The sequence below is a fragment of the Lathamus discolor genome, chromosome Z, assembly GCF_037157495.1.
Source record: "Lathamus discolor isolate bLatDis1 chromosome Z, bLatDis1.hap1, whole genome shotgun sequence".
In the NCBI taxonomy this organism is placed as follows: domain Eukaryota; kingdom Metazoa; phylum Chordata; class Aves; order Psittaciformes; family Psittacidae; genus Lathamus; species Lathamus discolor.
This window is the reverse complement of record NC_088909.1, coordinates 2778682-2795334: the sequence shown is the minus strand read 5'-3', so window position 1 is coordinate 2795334 and position 16653 is coordinate 2778682. Positions and strand designations below refer to the sequence as shown.

Sequence of the window (16653 nt, the reverse complement as noted above, 5' to 3'; positions counted from 1 at the left end):
GTGAAGTGGAACAAAATGCCCCAAATTTCGACATAACCCACAAGGGGAAAGGAGAACTAAAATTTCCTTTCAAATCTGCTGGAACATTTCACTTCAATTTCAGCTTTAGAAACGCCTGCACTTTAAAACCAGGTTTTTTTTAAAAAACCCAAATTTGAAATATCTTATTTCAACAGCAGAAGAATGCAGTTCCCCAGCCAGCTCCCTGGGCTCGGGACTGAAGCTTCCATCCTGAACAACGAGTTAGATTTGTCCTCCCTAGCAGGAGGACACCATTGTGAACGGGTCCTGCCCTTCCACAGCATCCTGCTTATACAGAGCCAAACCCAGCACCTCCTGTGCTGCACCAGGTTGGATCAGGCCCTTGGAGAAGACACAGAACTCCCCTCTCTCCTTAGGGCAGGAAGGGATTTTGAGTCCAATCCAGGACTAATGGATTTGGCACGCATTCCACACTGCTGGCGAATTGGCCAATGGGCTTTTCAGCCCCTATCCCTTTCAGATGGGAATTGTGCTACCAACGTATATAGTGCCCAGAAGGGTATTAAGTGACTCGGGGAGGGGCAAAGGCACAGAGAGCTGCCAGACTGGCTCTCTGGAGAAGCTGGATGGCGGAGGGTTTTCTTTCACTCCTAAGACCACAGGCTTTTGGCGAAGGATCCACCTCTATTTAGGATTTATATAATCCAAGCTAGACTTTGAGCAACAACAAAACTTCAAACGGTGGAAGGGGATATAAAGAAAACAGGCAAATGGAGATTCTTCTCGGTGTTTAAAATAGTCATTTTCCAAAGGAAAAAGGAACCTAAAACAGGATTTCAGCTCTTCCCTTACAACTGTTCTTCAAAACTCAGTTTAATTCAAAAGGCACTGCCATGTCACCTTCTCATAACAAACGAAAACCATCAAATACTACTGGAAAACAAAAGCAAAAGTCTATTTCCAAGTATTATAAGTGTTAAGAGTAATGGAAAAACAAGCCTCTCTAACCGCAAAACCATTTTTCACTGAACAAGCAGAGTTAACTCTTAAGAGAGTAAAAGAGCAAGGAGTTTGTAAAGTTCCCCAGGGCTGAGGACAACAGCAAGATCCCTGGGGAGTGATTTCTGTTCTAGTTGTGCTGAAGAGGCTGCTGGCAACTCTGCAGACAACAAACTGCCTCCCCCCAGCACCCCGATTCCAACTGTTCTCACCTTCGAAAGGTCCTTCTCCAGCTCTGAAAGTATTTCACGTGGTTACAGCAGAGATGTCCTAATTGGAAAACAAGTATTCTCCAACCTTCATTAGATCCTCATCTAATGGGCTTCGCTTTATGTTAAACTAGGAGTTCTGGAAGCCGTCCACTGCACTTGGAAAGGCTTCACTTGGCAGGTACTGAGAACTGTCAGCTTCTTCACAGCAGCTAGCATCCTGAGTCCAGCAGCTTCCTTCTCAGCAGTATTAGTTCCAGTTCCTTTAGTAAAAGCCCACTGTCATCCTCAGCCCTCACTGGAAACTCAGTCCCCAGACACCACATAAGGTTTTATTAGCAAGTACATGGGTATTGCTTGCTCTCATTCTGGTCTGAACTTGCCCATTTTCACTTTTAATACCGCGCTCCTCAGCTTCCCATTTAAAATGCAGAGGCATGTTATCTTTCATTGCTGCACTCCATACAGGTTTGCAGGGCATTAACCTTGGCTCTTAAGTGTTCGGAATTGATCTTCTGCTTTCCAGTTCCAGTGTTCAGATCCCCAAATTGTTGGTCCACAGAGACTAATTTGCCACCGAAATAATCCATTTGTCGCTGCAGGATTTTAAATCAAGGCTCCACTTTCGCAGCTGTAGACTGTAAGTGCAGTAGGACTTTTTCCATGATTATTAGTTACATCAATTTCAGAAGCTTCTCTGTGTGGAGGGTTGGATGATAACACAGCCTCAGGGGCAGAGCAGGGAGACTTGAGAGACTCAGCTAATTGGAAATTAAAGGGAAGAAAGAAATTCCTTGGACTCTTGGCCCAAGCAGGTATTAAGCTTTTAGCATTTAGCAGATGTATTTAACTATAAAGAAAGGAATGTCACGTAGAAGTAGTCTTAGGCAGACATCATCCTTCTTTTAGCTCTTACGTCTTGCAGCTTGAGAAATGAAGCCACCAACAAACAGCCTTCACTGCTGCAGGTCTCTGATGGGGCAGTGGACCCCAGCAGACCTGCTCCTCTGTGTCTGCACACACAGTCTCAGGCAGCTCCTGCAAAGCCAGTACAGCCAATTCCCCAAACTGGGCAGCTATCACATAGCCCAGCTTCAGATCAGAGTTAATTCAGCTTCAGATCATGATAATTCGTAAGGGTAGATGTGGTTACACATGCCGGCTGCTGTGAGCTGAGGGGTGTATCAGTGGGTTTGAGCTGCTCACCCCTGCGGCTGTGCTGGTGCACACAGCCACAGTACACCCCTGCCTCGGGACTGTGCTGGGCAGCCGTGTGGGCTGGGAAATTGATCCACGTTAAAAATAATACAGGGAAAAACAAAACAAGCTATTTTTAACCCAGGTCAGTCCCATGATCTGGAAGGCGTCTCTGTGAGACTGTCCCACAGCAAGGTGTCGTTCAGTTGTTTCACAGGTGTGCACAGACAACTCAGATAATGCATTTCTAATAAATTAGTTTATTTTTCTTCATTAGTTCTTCATCTCACAATTTCAAAATCTGTACATCTTTGGGAAAGGCATTGATTTCAAATTCTTCCTAGCCATCCAGCTGTAAAACTACTGTTCTTATTTAAAGCATTAGGTTCTTCACATTAAGCTTTGATCTTTTATAATAAAAGGACATGAAGCAGATAATATACAGGCATCAACAGAAGTCAATTCCCTTATAGCAGCCAGCTTTCTAGTTTACATCCAGTATCTATGCACTGAGAGATTACTTCAGTGAGGAATGAGGGCTTTGTGTGCTGGGTAACCAGACAAACACCGCATGTGCTGAGAACAGGATGGCTTGTCTGAGCAAGTTACACAGACTGTGGAAAAGCAGTATATTCACAGCTTGCTGGTTTGAAGGAGTAAAGAACGAAGTGACAGCCAGGCAGGCAGGGGACACAAGGCAGCAGGCATTCAGTACACTCACAGCGTGCCTACTGCAAAGGCAAAGAACCAAGAAACGAGTCTGGGCTAGAGCTCAGACAATGAGCTGTGGTCCTATGGTGGGATCTCTTCATAGCAGCAGGAAGAGAGACAAAGTGCTGTTGCAGTTCGTAGCAGATCTATGCCTATGTGAGGGCTGCTGGGATTTTCGGAGAGTTGTAGTGATGGACTCCCTCCTCTGGCTGGTATCTCTATCTGCTGATGCTAGAGAACTGCAGGGTCCTGACCAATTGTGGGTGAGAGAAGCACTAAAGCAGAGGTGGACCAGACCCAGCAAATGGGAAGTTACTGGTTTTGTCTGATCTCCTGTGCTGACAGACACACATGACTGCTGCAAGTTCTCCTTCCTGTCCTTCTCATACAGCATCAGTGAAGAAAAGGCTGATCAGAATCTCTCAAGACTTGAGCTATCCACACTACATCAAAACAAGGAGAAATGTTACGGATGAACTAGAAATGCCCTGATACACTTGAAGGACAATTAGGAACATCTTAAGAAATCAAGACTATAAACAAATGCCATTTTCAGATGCACAGATATTCAGAGGCTCTGCCAGCCGATGAAGTGTTGGCTGTGATTTCTGATGGGTGGAACAGTGAGAGCCGACTCAAGTGCTGTTCTTATTGCAATCTTATAGGATTATCCAGCTTCGTGAGATATACCCTAGAATTACTGTGGAGAGGATTACAGGTAACGTAAACCATGGGAACAGAGAGAATGAGCGCCTTTGGGATTACAGGGAGGGTGAGAGTAAGCAGCTGAGAAGCCTGTAGCAGGCAGGAGCACAGCAGAGCTCTCAAGAAGCAGAAGCAGAGCTCTCAAGCCAGCCTCAAGCTTTGCTTGGGAAGGAAGCTGCTGTTTACACCCTGGATTTTTCCCAAGGCAGCATAACAGCAGCAGAGAGGGCACACGTACTGTTTAAAACACTGGAGGGGTGGAAGTGGAGCATTCCTGTTTGCATTCAGTGGTGCAAACAGCATGTTTAGCTACTAGCGTACTAGCACGCTTCTAGCTACTCCCCTGAAGCTCCACAGTAACCTTGCTCAGTTTTGTTTGAGACACATTTATTAGCAATAGCCAAGAGTGTGAAACAGGCTCAGAAGCAGATGAGAAATCTGCAATGTGAAATTGTGCAAAGGATCGGCATTTACCATGAACTCTGTTTGAAGCAGTGCTACACCCAGGCTGTGGAAAGTTTGCACAAGGAGAATTCCTCAGAGAGCGTACACTGGAAACAGGGTCAAGAGTTAATGTCTGATGTAAACGGGCATTTCTGAGCCTGCAGTTGGCTGGGCCCAGATCATGAGACTAGAAGCATGACTTAAACCATATTTGGACCTGGAGTTTTTTGGAAATGAAGAAAACCCCTGAAATGAACTACTGACCCCCAGCTCCCCAAGAGCATCCTGCCCCCTGTCAATAAGGCGGTACTTACGTGAACTCTGTCTTCAGGTTTCTTTACCTAGGGGATGTTTGCCATTACAGATGAAGGAAGGCAGGGAGTTCTCCCTGGAGCCAACCCCTTACTCAGGAACAGGAGGGACCACTCAGTTGCACCCAGTGATGCACAGCAGCTGTTTGGGCCCTACAGCTGCACCCAGTACTTGCAGGTTTAGGAAGAAAGGAAAAACAAGCTGATGTCCAGAGTTCACAATGGAAATAAATGTTAAAACAACAAGTTATAGGCAAACCAAACAAGGGCAGTTTGGGCAGGGTTTTCTGGCAGCTCTAAGTTTCCTGAACATGGTCGCTGTTCAGGATCCGAATGAGTGATGATTTGAGAGAGCAGGTTGGGTGGAAGGAGTGACAGGAAAGGTGCATCCATGGCATTTCTGAGGTGATGGCAGAGTTGTGGTTGTACAGAGAGCTTTTAGAGTTGAAACAGTCTTCACTGAAAAGTTACCATTTACGGAAACAACTACAAGAGAAGACTACAGGCTAAACCCTGAGCACTAGAAATATAAACACTGGCCCTTTTGGAAGGGCAAATGATGATATCATACATACATCACACCCTTCCTGTGTAAACAGGAGTGCCAACATGAGAAGACATGCTTTGTAAACTGTATGTCCAGCTAGTTATAGCTTTTCTGTGTAGCTCTTGAGGGCTGCAGAGCAGATCAGTGAGGCCAAAAGCACTTCTTAGGATCAGACTTGGGTGGTTTCAGGCACTTCCCTAGCTTCTCACAGCCTGGAGGAGACCAATTCTGTTTAAAACAAACAAAAAACATACAGAGAGATTATTTATACCAAGTATCTGCTAAGCCCTATAACTTAAACCAACCCTCTCTCATCCTCACAAAGACGCTTTTATGTCCTGCTTGAAAAATGAAAACTCCTCTTGCAGCTGATGCTCCTGGACTTCCCAACTTCCCAACTCCAAACACTATTCAGAAAAAGCTTTAGGAAAGACTACAAATCCTTCTGCAGCAGATAATTCCCTCTTCTGGGATACAGTGGTATCTCTCCTGTACAAAGGCAGAGTGCTGTGGCTCTGGTGACCTTCCCCTCTTTCCTGTAAGTAGCATGGAGCAACCAGATCATGAATTTTTGGTGAAAACCCCAATTTTCCTGGGATCCAGAGAAGAATTACCATGTTTAGCACTAAGATATCCATGCACTTTCTTGAGGAAACAAGCAAAAAGCAACAGAAGGCCAAGGGTGTGAGCGAGATAAGAATGCCAGTATTTTAATGAGCATTCTGATGGATGAATTCATAAACAGATGGAGTCAGAGGCATTTATGAGACAACTACTCCAGTGCATGCAGACCAAAACCATTTGTCTTCCTCATTTCCATGTTTCTTGTAATACCTTTCTCCAGCATGAGTACAACAGAGCAATGACATCAGTAAGAAAATCCACTTCAAACCTCAGATTCCAAACAGATTAACAAAGGAAGGAATCTGGATAAAAGAACTTTATCGATTTCATTGGGATTTGCCATTTAAAACTGGGAACTGCAGTAATATGAATGGCAGGTTACAATTCCCATTCTGCCTCAAGAAATCTTTTGCATTCATTCTCTGTCCCTCCCTCTCTCAAGGAGACTCTCATTCATGGGAGACTCCTGCTGTCACCTATTAAAGATCAGTTCAGCTCTGACCTCTTGCCTTTCATTTTACTTATTTTTTATCCTTCAAGTAATTTATGTTTTATTGGAATCAATTTCCTATGTAGGAAAAGAAGAGCTGAACCCCACAAAAAACCTAATGGAGCAGGCTTCTATTCCACACAGCTGACAACAGATGGCAGTGAGACACCAGCTATCTCTGCAGAAGGAGCAGGCCACAGCGGGGAGCTTTAGCGGAAGGCTTCTCACTGCACGAAGGGCTCCAGACGGTTTAAGAACTACGGGTGCTGTTTCCTAAATCTGTGACTCGATTTTGAAATGCACAACCGCCGCTGGAAATTTCAGATGATTGACAGCTCTGTAGGAGCAACACAGATCCAAATAAACAAGTTAAATGTTTGTTCATTTGAGAAAAACAAAACACCAAACAAATTGGTATCTGCTTCAGTCTCGCAGCCCAAGTTGGCTTTCCTGGATCTGTGCTGTAAGTCCTGAGGACACCATGTGTGCTGCAAGTCAAACACACAGTCAAGCCAGCTCCACTGCATGGAGCAATTTCCCCTACATTTCCACAGGAGGAAAAGGCAGCAGAACTGGCTCTGTGGGAGCTTTGTCTACACTGTTGGTGGGCTATGCCACAGATGGGCCAGCAAACGTTTCCCTTGCTCAGGAGGGCTTATGCTGCCGCACTTAACATCAATCCCAAGACTGCAGCAGCTACAAAACGATGCATCTGCTTTGCTTATGTATAAATAAAGACAATTTTTCTCCTCTGTCCCAGAAAGGATATTAAATATCAAACAAATAAATGACAATTTAGAACATCCTAGAATCCCAGACTGGTTTGTGTTAAGGGTCCTTAAAGCTCATCCAGTTCCAACCCCTGCCACAGGCAGGGACCCCTTCCACTGGAGCAGCTTGCTCCAAGCCCCTGTGTCCAACCTGGCCTTGAGCACTGCCAGGGATGGGGCAGCCACAGCTTCTCTGGGTACCCTGTGCCAGCGCCTTAGCACCCTCACATTAAAGATTTTTTTCCTAATATCTAATCTAAATCTACTTTCTGTCATGCATGGTACTAGGAGGTGATATTTGTCTTTCAGCATCCTCCAAAGACAGATTTAGGGCCCAATAAACCCCATCAATACTATCACTCCAAAAAGATTTTGGATATCTTAATTCCTGGTCTCAAAAGCCAATAATTTGGTGCCTCTTTATTTTAGTTTTGTGATGAACAGGAGGAGGAAGAAGGGGCAGCTGGTGAGGAGAAAGACCTTGATGTAGTGCTGATAGAGGTGTACAATTAGTCCGTTAAGAGTTTACATAGAATAGAAAACTCATCATGTTTCCTGCTGGGATTTCTCCTGGGATCAGAATACCCTCCAGCCCATCAGGGAGGGCCAAATGATCTGCTTTGAGCTTGGCCAGGTGCTGGAGCAGTCATTAGCTGCCTCTGCTTATAGACTAGGCAGGCATGGCTGGACATTGCCACAGCGAAAGCAGAAGTGGCAGCTCATGGTCTGCAGAACTTCTATCCAACAAGACAGAGATAGAACATGGCATGCTCAGCGAGAAGATTGACCCTAGAAAGAACCTAAGAGAGGGCTGGGGTGCAGGATGAACTGCAGGACCTCCAGTTCAGCAAATTTTCCATTATGCAACCCAAAGACACTGTTGACAGACATGGGTACCAGATGTTTCCACAGCACCTAAACACACTGCACCAGGGTAGCCACAGAACAGCCTACAATTTATGAACCAATTTTGGAGTTGGAGTTAACACAGAAGAAATGCCTTTCCAGTGAAGGCCTCTGGCAGCAGCCAGGCACTGGGGAGAGTGCCTGAACCCAGAAGGTCCCAGAGGAGCACAGAACAGTGTTTCCGAAGGGAAAAGTTGAATAATGAAAGAAAACAACACAGAAACAATGGTCCTTCAAATCTTGTTCCTACTTAACATCCAAAAATAAAAAGATGTGATAAAGCTAGAAAAGATCGTTGCCTTCTGACTGCAGAGACACAGATTCATATTTTCACTGTTCTGGCTGCTTGGAGATAGACCACAGCAGCAGGTACCAACTGTTTCCTTCAGCAGGTTATTTCAGCATCAGAAAGATCTGCCTGTTACTGTTTCGTGTCAGTCTACAAGCACATCCCCTTAGACTACACAGACTCTTCTCATCTGACAACTTGACCTCCTACAAACTCTTCAGTTTCTTTCCCAGCTTCTCAGCAAACCAAGCAGCATTTGACACTAAAGCCAAACTGTAACTTTCCAACATGCAATTTGAAACAGAAAACAGAATTGAAAATGCTTGTCATCTTTCAAGCCAGAAACACTTTGGAAAAGTCAGGCATGGGTGGAATTGGAGGAGACCGAGCAAGACCAAAGGTACTCACACACGTGACTGGAAAAGAGCCACTGTCCCAGTCCCACCACTCAAGACACAGAAGATTTTTAGCTTTGCAGATGGGGATTAGAAAGGAGAAGGATCTACAGCTGTAGATAATGTCATAGATATATCTATGGAAGGAAGCCACAGAGTTTATCACAGCATGTTGATAGACTTTTCAGCTCTAACCCCACTCCCTTTGAATGAGCCTTCCTGTGCCACTGAGCTGCACAGGTAACAAACAGACCTCTCCTTCATGGAACAGCCAGGCCGCCCTTCAAATGCGTGTATCTCTCTTCCATCCTTCCCCGGCTTTAGGTGATGTTTTATAAAGCCTTTACAAAATCTATCTTAAGCTAAGGATTCTCAAACGTATTTATGCTTGAATGCTCACCATGACGGCCTTGTCACACACGTTAAGCTGTGGCTCCCCTGGCACCATGGTTACTTTGTGCTGCTGGACAATGACAGATATTTGCTCCATCGCCCTTTGGTATTCATTGCTGGCAAAACTAGAACGTGAAAAAAACACAGATATTATTAGTTGGGCTTCATACATGGCATCATTACAATGTCCACATCATGGAGCTGGGTCAGGAGACTTTCCTGGGCTGTAGTGAGAAGGAAGAGTATATAAACATGCAGTTGACACTAACTGCCCGCAGGTCCATAGGGGAATTGAAATATCTGGGCTGAGAGAGTCCAGCCTGGACAGGCCTGGAGGCTTTGGTCTGGGATGCTCAGCTCAGGGCAGCAAGGACAGCACATGGCTTGCACTCCTCAGAGAAGCACATGGCTCCTGCTGTGTCACGTCCACATGGAGCTTCAGCTCTCAAAACTGCTGGCCCCAAACGTGTTGCTTCCTAGGTGGACAAATATATTGCAAGCTAATGTTGAGTCCCAAGGGAGATCTTGTTGGCAAATGTGGTATGTACAAAGAAAGGTGCTTGCCATAGAATCATAGAATAGGTAGGGTTGAAAAGGACCTTAAGATCATCTAGTTCCAGACCCCCTGCCATGGGCAGGGACACCTCACACTAAACCATGCCACCCAAGGCTCTGTCCAACCTGGCCTTGAACACTGCCAGGGATGGAGCATTCGCAGCTTCCCTGGGCAACCTATTCCAGTGCCTCGCCACCCTAACAGTAAAGAATTTCCTCCTTATATCCAATCTAAACTTCCCCTGTTTAAGTTTTAACCCGTTACCCCTTGTCCTGTCACTACAGTCCCTGATGAAGAAGAGTCCCTCTCCAGCATCCCTACAGGCCCCCTTCAGATACTGGAAGGCTGCTCTGAGGTCTCCATGCAGCCTTCTCTTCTCCAGGCTGAACAGCCCCAACTTCCTCAGCCTGTCTTCATACGGGAGGTGCTCCAGTCCCCTGATCATCCTCGTGGCCTCCTCTGGACTTGTTCCAGCAGTTCCATGTCCTTTTTATGTTGAGGACACCAGAACTGCACACAATGCTCCAGGTGAGGTCTCACAAGAGCAGAGCAGAGGGGCAGGATCACCTCCTTCGACCTGCTGGTCACGCTCCTTTTGATGCAGCCCAGGATATGGTTGGCTTTCTGGGCTGCGAGTGCACACTGCAGCCGGCTCATGTTCATTTTCTCATTGACCAACACCCCCAAGTCCTTCTCTGCAGGGCTGCTCTGAATCTCTTCTCTGCCCGACCTGTGGCTGTGCCTGGGATTGCTCCGACCCAGGTGTAGGACCTTGAACTTGGCATGGTTAAACTTGTCCTAGAGCTGTGCCTTAAATGACTGTCATGGAAGACTTCCTAGAACACAGAACAAACCTTACCAAACACATCAGCACACAAACAACCTTGCAGGGGCTCTGCACATCCATTGTCCACTCTTTCAAGTGCTTTTCCCTAATGTGCATCACACAGAGGCATTTATTGTAGGGAAACAAAGGTAATGCCAATACTTTGTTTGTCAAGTGTTCTCAAGCTAAGGGTTTAAAATACAACCCTCAGCTAGTAAAACTTCACAATCACCAAGTGAGATGAACTAGTATTATGCAAACAGGAAGATGGAGAAGAAGAATAGAAGTGACTTGTCCAAGACAAGAATACCTCCTCCATTTCGCAACCTCCCAGGGTTCTGCCCCATCTACATTCTTCCATTACAGCTTTATTATTACAAGCTGGGACCCATCTGTCATGCTCCAAGCCTTCATACAGGGTTATAAATTATGAGATTTTTATCCATCCAATTACTCTAATAGGTACTTGTTTAAGTGGTTCAGGGTGTACTTTACTAATACTTTGAGTTTCTCTAAAATGGAGGATTACTACCCAATGATCTCATTTTGTCCATCACGTTAAGGGTCACTCAAAAAACCAGAGAGCAGCAAATTGCTTCTGATGATAAAAGAAACAATGCAGCTTGGTCCTGACCTCGGGCTCCCTTTGCTTACAGTCCAAGCTGGCCACCAGCCCCACACTCCAGCTAATTTCCTTCTTTGAAAAACAATCACATTTTGAAGCCCAGTAATGTGCCAACAGTTTCCAGTAAACCCTATAAATATCACATCTCGGCAGCCATCCAGAGAGAAGCTGATTGTGGGGATGGGCCTGAGCTTTGCTGATAGAGAACAGGAAGGGAATTTGAAATGACAAGCTTGAGCAAACTAATCTGTTGCTCTCACACCCAGCTAGCTGTATCCTGGTGGAGAGACTATCGCAGGGACCGGCTGTGTCATCTGTATGGACCACCCTGAAATTCAGACTGTTCTTGTGAGGCTCCTGAATTTCCTTGCTCCTCTCCCACCTTAGCTCTCACAGTAGTGACTGATTACTCCTGCACTGCCCCGAAGACCACTGAAAAAAGCAGATAGGCAAATGAAACTGCCAAAAACCATCTCTGACTCCCTCCCTGATGAGGACACTCAAGGCAGCAATCACTTGGCTCAGCCAGGGTTGCATCCGGTAGCACAGTGGCCTTTCAGCTTGGTGAGATTTTATCTGGAAGCCCTGTGGTTGTGTTTCAAAGCACAGCATTGCCAGCCTGCTTGAGAGAAAATAAAGGAAACAGGTTTCTGCAAGAGGCAGGAAGGGTTTAAAGCTAACCTGTGGTGACATGCAGAGGACAGCAAACACAGGAGAGCCTGCAAAAGGAGAGGAAACGCTGCAGACAAACACACTGCCTAAAACCACAGCCAAGTGCCAGGGATGCGCACAGCATGTTGGACATATGAGCTGGAGACTGGATGAAACAGGGGAAACAGAAACCCTGTAAAGCTGGTGATGGAAGTGGAGATGCAATGCAGTTTAGGGAGACACATGTATTTCAGTGTTTTAGATTTCTAATATAGCGATTGTGCCAGGATTTGAAAGCTCTTCCAAACCCGAGCTAATCACACTTTATTAAGACCCTCATATGAAGGATTAATATGAATTAATACATCTTTTAACCGATTGTTAGAGTCTAACTGATACTCTAGATATCAAATAATTTAATGCCTCCTCCTGCTGCTCTTGTAACTATCCAACGTGTTTATTTCTGTCACATACTTGTGTCATCTCTCCAGCATTTAAGATCTTCTTTTGGAAGTGGACCCATAAGATAAAATGTTTCTGCTAACTAATTAAGCTCCACAGCATCTTTGCAAATATTTAAGTGCTAAAGAGATAGCCCAATTTCATCCATTGGAACAGCTTTTCATACATCGGATTCCAAATTAACTGTAATCTGGACAGACCAGTGGAAAACATAGCTGTGCTCTGGATGACAGATAAACAATATGTTGTCATGACTGCTGCTTTTTGCTCCAAATATGCCAGTCCTGTTGCAATGAAAAAAAGTCTTTTTGCTATAATCCAAACTCCTGCATTTATCCACAGCATTGTTGCTCATTAGTAACCTAAGACACATGAATGCCACAGCATAATAAAATAGGCTTGAGTCATTTGAATCATCATCTTGCTTTAATTCCCATGTTCAGGACACTCCAGGCTTTTTCAGCTAGCTCAGCAGTGACAGGAAATCTTGGCCTAACCTCAGCTCCCGGTGTTTTTGAACTGCTCTCCCCTGCAGTTTCTACACTTTTAGATTATTTCAGCATTTAGCACAGGCTGAATGACTTCCCCAAAACATGATAGAAATGGCTTGGCTCATGTAAAGGACTCGCACTTCCCACGTAAGTACAAAGCTGGCTAAAGCTAGACAACATGTATAGATTAAGCTCCGAGTCAGACCGCTAACCTATAAACCTTGTCTCAGCAGGGCTTAAGATGCTCTTAAGCTGGCTAAACCTGTTGACGCTAGCTTAAAACATATCCGATTGCAGCCGTCTTCCTTGTGTTGAAGTACATGACAGTGATGGACCCTGAGTGCTACAAGGTGTCATTCAATACTGGAAGATCATCACAGATTGTCTTCAGATGCCTCAATGGAACACATGAACTATCTTCCTCATACATATCTGTATCAAGGCTCCATGCACAGCAGGGAACTGTGATGCCCATAGGATGCTACCAGTCTTGGAGCTGGTATTCACAGAAACTGGAATCACCCACTGAGACAAAGCCATGCCAGTGATGGGGGTTGGTCTTCCCATCTTGGCCCCATCAAGATCTCCATTCCATATTCTGATGAGCTCAGGTTTTGCTCAGACAGACCTATTTAGCTCCACAACATGCACCAACATCCAATATCCACACAGCGATTTAGAATCATAGAATCATAGAATAGGTAGGGCTGGAAAGGACCTCAAGATCATCCAGTTCCAACCCCTCTGCCATGGGCAGGGACACCTCACACTAAACCATGTCACCCAAGGCTCTGTCCAACCTGGACTAGAACACCGCCGGGGATGGTGCATTCACAACCTACCTGGGCAACCCATTCCAGTGCCTCCCCACCCTCACAGGAAAGAATTTCTTCCTTATATCCAATCAAACTTATTTGTAAAGTATTTACTGAAATTGTATAGGGGGGATTAAAACTGTCTCTGCTCCTATGCAGGAAATACATTTTGAGACAAAATCTGAAAGAAAAAAGTGCTTTTAATTTGTCTATAAAATGGGGATAATTACTTCACGGTAATCAGTCTGAGTTGTTAACAGAGCTGGGAACCTCTCTCACTCTTACATGGAGTCCCATCATTTCCCTGAATGCATATTTGCAGGATTGGGCTGCAAGTGCAGGGTTTGCCACATTCTCTGTTCCAAAAGAAGACGGTATTATCTATACAGGTGTTTGGGCATTGTCTGCATGAAGATCCAGACCTCGCTGCCCCCGGACCATGCTGTATTTTGTATTCTAGCTCAACAATCCTGCAGAAGGAGAGCTGGGAATAGCACTGGAAGAATGAGAGGGTGAGCAGGTGGTGTTGTGAGGAGTTTGCTAAAAGAGATCCCCCAGTGTACATGAAATTATTCCATGCTCAGAATGAGGGAAGAGAGTGGACAAAGTCCAGGGTCATTACACTAATTGACACTTTACCTCTGGGAAGTCTCTGGAGATCCAATCAGGGCTGGATTGTGAGAGCAGGGTCCCAGGCACAGGTGTGGCCTGTGCTTCCTTCATTTAGTGTAATTGTGCCTTGGCAATCTGCTCCCATCTCCTTCCTCACCAAACAACTCCAGTGAAACCTGCTCTGCTGTTAACCCCACCGTGCCCTACACTGAAATGCAGGTTCGGAATGAGGAGGGTTTGTCTCACACTCTGATTTTGGTGTTAGAGCTCTGGTTTAATCATGCAGTCTTCAAGTCTTTCACCTTCAGGTCTGGTGGCACCCTGAGCTGTAAGGAGAGGGAGAAGCCAATTCTCCATCATCATAAATATGTTCTCAAATAGATCAGAACTGGAGAAAATTAAAGAGCCTTTTCAGCATTGTTTTATATGTAGATCTTGATGCTTTATACTTTGTCCTGGTGATTCATGTTTGGGCACAGTGCAGTATGTGTATCCTGGGAGGAACAGGACCGTGTTATTATCAAGAGGAACCTTATAAAATAGGTATTATATACTGCACATCACAGGAACCTGACAGCAGGCTCTCAACTGCAGCTTCCGGATTTATAGCATATTCTAACAAATGCACATCAAGCTGTGGGAAGAGCAGAAAACTTGGGGTAATAATTTGTATATTTAACTTCTTTTTCCACTGGAATTATCTTAATTAAACCCATTATTTTTAATTGTGACATACACCCAGATTTGGGTAATTTGATTTTATCTGTTATCAGTGCTTTGAGGCTGCTCAGCACTGTAGTATCCAAGTCTTGATCTTGTATTATTCAGTCTTCCTCAGTTCCTCTCTTCCATTATCAAGTTCATCTGCAATTTAAAGCTGCACAATACACAAGGCAGACAACAGGTTGGGGCTCTGCTGCTGAAACTTGCAATCGCCAGAGGGACTCAGGGCCAACGTAAAACAAAGAAGGAATCAAAGAGGAAACTGAAGGGTGGCCCATATCATCATTCACCTCCCTGGTCCAGCAGCCATGGAGATAACCCTGGAGATGTGTGGGCATTGGAGCCACACAGTGGGAGTACTGATTATGCCTCTCACCTGCATGGATTCTTCAACAGCGCCCACAGCCTTCCTTGCAGCAAGGAGATGTGATCATGCTGATTGTCTACTCAGTATTGTCACGAAGGTGTAACACCCCAGCTTCAGGAATCCTGCCTTTCTGCTGGATTTCATTGCGAGCCACCACAGCATTGAGAGGAGCAGAGGGGATAAAGGCAGAGTGAGAATGTAAAGCCTCAGTCTTTGTGTGAACAGGAGACAGAAAACAACAGCTATCCATCTGATCCTCCTGCTAGTTGCTTCCATGGTTATTTCTGAGTCATAATTCAAGCAGCATGTTCTTCAGGCTACTTTCTTGAGGCTGTAAGCATTGCCTGCACCATCTCTAAGGAAGATTATGTCCACTACCAACTGTGTTTTACATTTCTGAAACTAATTCATTTGGCTTTTTACTTCGTTTTTATACAGCACCACTCTAGTCTAGACAGTTACTCATCAAAATACCTGCAAGCTCCTGGTCGCCACAATTAAGCACAAGTTACAGGTTGATCAGACAATGTGCCACAATGCAGAGTGCTGAGGATCTTGATCCATAGCTCTCCAGTTTCAGTGTTCATCAATGCTACCTTTCCTGAGGCAGCAGCTAATTCACCCCAGCAATGCAGCTGGTACCATTTCCTTCTTTTCAAGAAGATGAGGAGTCAGCATCTTCCGGGCAAGATTTTGGCTCTTTGTTATACAGTTTTTTCCCAGTTTTGCACCTCTTCTCCTTTGCCCACAGTGAGATTTCTGCCCTTATCTGTTAGGTGAGACTGGCAACTTTTCTATCAGATGCCTTCCCCTTTAGCTTCCCTTCAGGAGCTTCTTCCCTTCTTTTCTGGCTCCACAACTAGTGCAATTACCTCTCTGATGATTTCCTGGATTTTCCATCTGCTCAAAATAGGCACTTGTGAGCTCTCTTGTTAATTAATGTGTTCTAAAATCATTATGTTCACTAACCAAGCCTTATTGCTTCCATTTTCTTTCCATAAAAGTAAAATCTGTTGCCCTAAGTAAAACACAGGTATTTTGACACTCAAAATTTAGTAAACTCAGTATACAAAGCACAAACCCCCTCATAATTACACCTAAGGCGGAAACAAAATACCTCTTAGACTTAGGGAAGTGTTTCTGCTTTGTGTGCTGTGTAACACACAATCTTATTTATTCTTTAAAGTTGAGAGCTATAAAGAAAAAGGTATCTTCTATCCCACAGCCTACACAGATCCAGTCAATCCCTGGCTGACAAAAAGACACAAACAGTTCACTTCTCACTACACAAGGACCAGATAATAAGGTAAGTCTTACTTATATAAGTGCAGTTACATTGCCTTTTTTTGGCAACCAAAAGGAAGATTATTCACCAGTAACTACACTTCTTTAAAATATATTGCCCATAAATGCCCTGGTATTGCAGGTGTTATTAAAAGCACCAATCCAGATGCCAGTGTTGCCTCATCAGTACCTGCAGGCATGTTCATGCCTATGTCATCCTGCAGCCATATAAATGTCAAGCTCATCCTATGGTGACAACCTTCTCTCAA

At 44.9% G+C, this 16653-nt stretch overlaps 1 protein-coding gene across 2 annotated transcripts in view; it reads right to left on the bottom strand.

Annotated features, from left to right (window-relative positions):
• Positions 1-2627: 2627 nt before the first annotated feature.
• The window catches only part of GALNS (galactosamine (N-acetyl)-6-sulfatase), a 48129-nt gene continuing 34103 nt past the window's right edge, over positions 2628-16653 (bottom strand). Inside the window, exons 13-14 of one of the 2 annotated variants that reach the window (XM_065661675.1) lie at positions 8980-9097; positions 2628-5333 (exon numbers count right to left, since the gene is read on the bottom strand). In XM_065661675.1, the coding sequence (XP_065517747.1) occupies positions 5247-5333; positions 8980-9097 (205 nt within the window). In that variant the 3' untranslated portion in view covers positions 2628-5246. The remainder of the gene's footprint in view (positions 5334-8979; positions 9098-16653) is intronic. The other variant, XM_065661676.1, reaches the window with a different exon arrangement.